We start from the raw sequence: 6,644 nt of genomic DNA, 5'->3' as shown, positions 1-6,644 counted from the left end.
ACTTCAGACATCGGCTCTGTTCTAATGCACTGTCGTAGCACCTTAGGCTCTAGTGTCCCAGAGAGGCCCTAAATAGTGTTGTTTATCGTTGTTGTTTGTTGTTGTTATTGCTTGGTGTAATGATTTTAGCTTGGATAGGCTATCACTCTGTTTTTAAAGTCATTTAAAACTGGAAATCATTAAACCAATATGTGCTACTCTTTCTTCATGTAGTTATCTACAGTATAAACACAACACTAAAGATAACTTTAGCCCAAAACTCAAGCCTGTCGTATTCCAGGATCTTCACTTTGGGCTCAAATCATCCAGTTAATGGAGAATCCAGAATTATACAAATATAATAAATTATTAATTATTACTTTTCCACAATTAATGATTAATTATTTAGAGTCTAATACAAAGTAAAAGCCTGTTTTTAATATTTGTTTATTTATATATTTGTTCTCTATCTTCTTTCAGGGACTTCAACGATGCCTGTCCTGAACCTGACGAAAGACTCTGCCCCTGACCCTTCTCTCTCTCCATCCCCTTCCTCATCTCTCTCTTTTTCCTCCCTCCCTCCCTCAGTCTCCTCCTTCCTCTCTCCCTCTAACTGTTCTCTCACCTCTTCCCCCTCTTCCCCCCCTTATAACTTCTACGCAGTTTTGCTGGTGCTGCTGATCTTCTGTGTGATTTTCGGGAACGTTTTGGTCTGCGTTGCCGTGTCGAGGGAGAAGTCGCTGCAAACCACCACTAACTACCTGATCGTTTCTCTGGCTGTTTCTGACATGCTCCTTGCCACGCTCGTCATGCCCTGGGGTGTTTACCTGGAGGTACCTTAGACATCCCTGAGACATCTCAGAAAGCCATAACATACCTTAGAGTCATGAGATACCTGAGATGCACCAGTGACACACCTGAGACATACCTGAGACCACCTAAGACACACCAGAGATGCACCTTAATCTCCTGAGACACTCCATTAGTATTATCTCTTAAACCACTCTGAGAAACACCTTATACTATGAGACACAGCAAACACATAAGATAGGCTCTATGGACACGTGAGACACATCTGAAGGATCTGAGACATACATGAGCTTAGAGATACATGAGATCACCTGAACTAATTTAAAACACACCTGAGACACACCTAAAATGCATCTAATTAATCAGAACTGCACCTGAGGTCACCTAAACACACCAGGGTCACACCTGAGCTCACTTAAACACAACAGGGTCACACCTGAGCTCACCTAAACACACCAGGGTCACACCTGAGCTCACCTAAACACACCAGGGTCACACCTGAGATCACGTAAACACACCAGGGTCACACCTGAGATCACCTAAACACACCAGGGTCACGTCTGAGATCACCTAAACACACCAGGGTGACACCTGAGCTCACCTAAACACACCAGGGTCACACCTGAGCTCACCTAAACACACCAGGGTCACACCTGAGATCACGTAAACACACCAGGGTCACACCTGAGATCACCTAAACACACCAGGGTCACGTCTGAGATCACCTAAACACACCAGGGTCACGTCTGAGATCACCTAAACACACCAGGGTCACACCTGAGCTCACCTAAACACACTAGGGTCACACCTGAGCTCACCTAAACACACCAGGGTCACACCTGAGCTCACCTAAACACACCAGGGTCACGTCTGAGATCACCTAAACACACCAGGGTGACACCTGAGATCACCTAAACACACCAGGGTCACGCCTGAGCTCACCTAAACACACCAGGGTCACACCTGAGCTCACCTAAACACACCAGGGTCACGTCTGAGATCACCTAAACATACCAGGGTCACACCTGAGATCACCTAAACACACCAGGGTCACACCTGAGCTCACCTAAACACACCAGAGTCACGTCTGAGATCACCTAAACACACCAGGGTCACACCTGAGCTCACCTAAACACACCAGGGTGACACCTGAGATCACCTAAACACACCAGGGTCACACCTGAGCTCACCTAAACACACCAGGGTCACGTCTGAGATCACCTAAACACACCAGGGTGACACCTGAGATCACCTAAACACACCAGGGTCACGCCTGAGCTCACCTAAACACACCAGGGTCACACCTGAGCTCACCTAAACACACCAGGGTCACGTCTGCGATCACCTAAACATACCAGGGTCACACCTGAGATCACCTAAACACACCAGGGTCACACCTGAGCTCACCTAAACACACCAGAGTCACGTCTGAGATCACCTAAACACACCAGGGTCACACCTGAGCTCACCTAAACACACCAGGGTCACGTCTGAGATCACCTAAACACACCAGGGTCACACCTGAGCTCACCTAAACACACCAGGGTGACACCTGAGATCACCTAAACACACCAGGGTCACACCTGAGCTCACCTAAACACACCAGGGTCACACCTGAGCTCACCTAAACACACCAGGGTCACACCTGAGATCACCTAAACACACCAAGGGCATAATGAGAAACACTTAACACACCTAAGACACATCCAACACATCCAAAACACATCAGACACATGAGAACCAGAGACACTCTGTTTTCCAATCCTGTCTCACCCTGCTGTAATAGCTCATTAATCATAATTCATACTACAGGACGATCGGGTGTTAATGATTCAAAGGCCCAGTTTCAGTTTGGGAATGTAGTCAAGACACTGCAGATTATGTGACAGTTATTATAATATTTAAGGGATTATTAAAATGATTACCACTTTGTCCAGTTAGAAATATTATTGGGATTAGTTCAGTCTGTGTAGTCTACTGCCACTAAGGTATTAGCTGGATTATTTGTCTGAATGTAATGTTTGGTGTAGAATATAAACGCTGTTGAAGTTTTACTGAGCTGCTTGGTGTGCTCCAGGTCGTCGGCGAGTGGAGATTCAGTCGAATCCACTGCGACATCCTTCTCACTCTGGACGTGATGATGTGCACCGCCAGCATCCTCAACCTGTGTGCCATCAGCATTGACAGGTCTCATTCTTCATTACCCTCACCGAACCACCATCGCCGTCTCCTCCTCTTCTCTCCATCACTTCTTTCCACTACACAGTCGCACGTTTTTGTGCGCCTGAGTCTTAATGAGTGTTCCTATGTGAAACAATAACACACTCTACATCACTCATTCTTCATCTGTCTCTCAATCTCCTCCTTTAAAACTCAGTGACTGTTCTGTTCTCAAGTGTATTGTCTGTGGAATAACAGCACAGTCTGCTATTATATACTCTGCTATTACCTCACCGGCACCCTCCACCGTATCTGACCTGAATTCATCTTCAGATTAAACCCACTCCTGACTCAATTACTGCAGAGAGATTGAGAGGAGCCCAGCAGCAGTGGGTTATGAATTATAAATCCACACAAGTGTTAGCCTTGCCCTCAGCGTTAGGGCTGATTAAAGCCAGTCAGAAAACTGCTGGAGTCAGGAGAGCAGTGGCCATCTCTCACATATTCATCATTCATCATTTTTAACCTTACTGCAGGCATCATTAAAAAGAAAGGCTCAGAAATGTAGGGTACGCCGTTTATTTATTAATACATATTTGCTCTGGGGAATATTTCAGTGCTGCGCTCCACATAGAGGAGAGTCGCAGCAGGAACGTTCAGAAATCAGATCACAGTGTGTAGAGATGGACATCACGCTTCTGATACCTCAGCGCACTGTCAGGGTGATGTGAGGAGTAGATTTAAAGGATGCGGACACACTCGCTACAACACGGAAAGGTTTAATAATGAAATAACAAAACAAACTTTACGAGAAACACGAGATAACATTTACTTGACTGGGGAATGGAACAAACGAACTAGATTAGAAACACGAAGACTACGAAAACATTTAGGAAACAAAACGAGCAAGAGAAACAACAGAATCCACAATGAAACAAACAAACTCAAACTCAAAATGACCGATACCAGGAAGTGAGGGAAGAGGGCTTAAATACATGAACTTAACAAGAAACAGCTGAAACGGATAACAAGGGAAACGATGAGGAGGCGGAACAAAGGCGGAGCTAGAGTGAACATAAACAAAGCCATGTGCAGAGATAGGAAAACAACGAAGAGAGAGCCACATAGAAAGGGGAAAACAAACCAGAAAGTGTCAAGATGTGACACGCACAGACTCCACTTAGTATTTGTTTGATAACTTACAAATTCTTTTCTTTCCAAAATTTGCCACAATAGAAATTGGGCAGCAGTTTTCAAATTTGTTTTTAAAGCAAGGGCCACGGTGGCGCAGCAGGGACCTGGAGGTTGTGGGTGACTGTGGAGAGTGTGGTGTGTTCTCCCTGTGTCTGCGTGGGTTTCCTCCGGGTGACTGTCTGTGAGGAGTGTGGTGTGTTCTCCGTGTGTCTGCGTGGGTTTCCTCCGGGTGACTGTCTGTGAGGAGTGTGGTGTGTTCTCCGTGTGTCTGCGTGGGTTTCCTCCGGGTGACTGTCTGTGAGGAGTGTGGTGTGTTCTCCCTGTGTCTGCGTGGGTTTCCTCCGAGTGACTGTCTGTGAGGAGTGTGGGGTGTTCTCCCTGTGTCTGCGTGGGTTTCCTCCGGGTGACTGTCTGTGAGGAGTGTGGTGTGTTCTCCCTGTGTCTGCGTGGGTTTCCTCCGGGTGACTGTCTGTGAAGAGTGTGGCGTGTTCTCCCTGTGTCTGCGTGGGTTTCCTCCGGGTGACTGTCTGTGCGGAGTGTGGCGTGTTCTCCCTGTGTCTGCGTGGGTTTCCTCCGGGTGACTGTCTGTGCGGAGTGTGGCGTGTTCTCCCTGTGTCTGCGTGGGTTTCCTCCGGGTGACTGTCTGTGAAGAGTGTGGCGTGTTCTCCCTGTGTCTGCGTGGGTTTCCTCCTGGTGACTGTCTGTGAGGAGTGTGGCGTGTTCTCCCTGTGTCTGCGTGGGTTTCCTCCGGGTGACTGTCTGTGCGGAGTGTGGCGTGTTCTCCCTGTGTCTGCGTGGGTTTCCTCCGGGTGACTGTCTGTGAGGAGTGTGGTGTGTTCTCCCTGTGTCCGCGTGGGTTTCCTCCAGGTGACTGTCTGTGAGGAGTGTGGTGTGTTCTCTCTGTGGCCGCGTGGGTTTCCTCCGGGTGACTGTCTGTGAGGAGTGTGGTGTGTTCTCCCTGTGTCCGCGTGGGTTTCCTCCGGGTGACTGTCTGTGAGGAGTGTGGTGTGTTCTCTCTGTGGCCACGTGGGTTTCCTCCGGATGACTGTCTGAGGAGTGTGGTATGTTCTCTCTGTGTCTGCGTGGGTTTCCTCTGGGTGACTGTCTGTGAGGAGTGTGGTATGTTCTCCCTGTGTCTGTGTGGGTTTCCTCAGGGTGACTGTCTGTGAGGAGTGTGGTGTGTTCTCCCTGTGTCTGCGTGGGTTTCCTCTGGGTGCTCTGGTTTCCTCCCACGGTCCGAAAAAACATGTTGGTATGTGCAATCAAAAGTGTCCGTAGGTGGGAGTGTGTGTCGCCCTGTCAAGTACTGGCACCCCCTCCAGGGTGTGTTCCAACCTTGCGCCCCGTGATTCCCGGGTAGGCTCCTGACCCGCCGCACTGAATGAACTGAATGAAGGAAGGGCCAATTGATTGTTTCTTCTCTCACCCAGCTTTCTGATTGGTTGTTTATTCCCTCTCTCTTTCTCTGCCTCTCTCAAACTCTCTGATTGGCTGTTTATCATCACTTTCCAAGTTTGTCAGAAGTGGCAAAATCAGTTTAAAATAAGATTAAAACTTTGTGTATATGCAGTTAAACTGTTAAAGAGGTTTATTGCTGTTATATTTACATTTACGTGTGTATTACTGGGCTGCAGGTACACGGCGGTTGCTATGCCCATGCTCTATAACACTCGCTATAGCTCCCGGAGGAGAGTGGCGCTGATGATCGCTGTGGTGTGGTTCCTCTCCTTTGCCATCTCTTGCCCCCTGCTGTTTGGACTCAATAACTCAGGTATTACCCCAACACTCTACTACACCTGGGTCATCGGCAGGTTTGAAAAGCACTGACTGGAACCACAAGGGTTAAATCCAATCAGGATCGTTTTCTCTGTGGTTTCTGGGTAGATTCAGTGCAGCTACTCTCTTATTGGGTGGAAAATCAGGATCTGAACCATGTCCATTTGTATTATTTGTTTTTGTGAATTGTGGGGACATTACATAGACATCTATTGACTATGTGGAAATTTGCCCTATTTTTACACTAGCCAAAGACTAACCTGAATGTATTGATTTATACATGGGATTCAGCTTGTGGTCCCCACAATAAAGAGAATCCCCCACAATGTGAGTCTGTAAACAGGTCTTGGTCCCCACAGTGTGGTATATTCTGGTACACACACACTTCTGAATGCGCTATTGGGTAATTAGCATTAATTCATTTGCATAAGATCTTTGTTGTGGCTGTGAACATAAAGCAGAGCTGTGTTTCCTTCACAGAGACGGTGAATTGCGTCAGCGGCTCACAGACGCCTCCTGAATATTACATTTTCAGCTGAAAATCATGTCGCTCCTGATTTTCCATTGTTTATTCCGACAGGTGAAAAGGGTCAGATCTCTCAGGCCGCATTAAGAGCTATTTAGCTTTAAAGGTGACATCCACGACTGTGATTCATTCATTCATACATCTTCTGTAACTGCTGTGACCTGGATTGACTGGACTTGGATTCCATAGCATCAGCCTA

At 47.3% G+C, this 6,644-nt stretch overlaps 1 protein-coding gene across 1 annotated transcript; it reads left to right on the top strand.

Annotated features, from left to right (window-relative positions):
- Positions 1 to 470: 470 nt before the first annotated feature.
- On the top strand, positions 471 to 5,970 carry drd2l (dopamine receptor D2 like). The gene is made up of 3 exons (XM_066679210.1): positions 471 to 812; positions 2,867 to 2,976; positions 5,778 to 5,970. The coding sequence occupies exons 1-3, from the start codon at positions 471 to 473 to the stop codon at positions 5,968 to 5,970; spliced, it is 645 nt and encodes a 214-aa protein (XP_066535307.1).
- Positions 5,971 to 6,644: the final 674 nt, after the last annotated feature.

The sequence above is a fragment of the Hoplias malabaricus genome, chromosome 1 (assembly GCF_029633855.1).
Source record: "Hoplias malabaricus isolate fHopMal1 chromosome 1, fHopMal1.hap1, whole genome shotgun sequence".
In the NCBI taxonomy this organism is placed as follows: Eukaryota; Metazoa; Chordata; class Actinopteri; order Characiformes; family Erythrinidae; genus Hoplias; species Hoplias malabaricus.
Note: the sequence above shows the minus strand (reverse complement) of the source record. Positions and strands in the feature narration are given on the sequence as shown.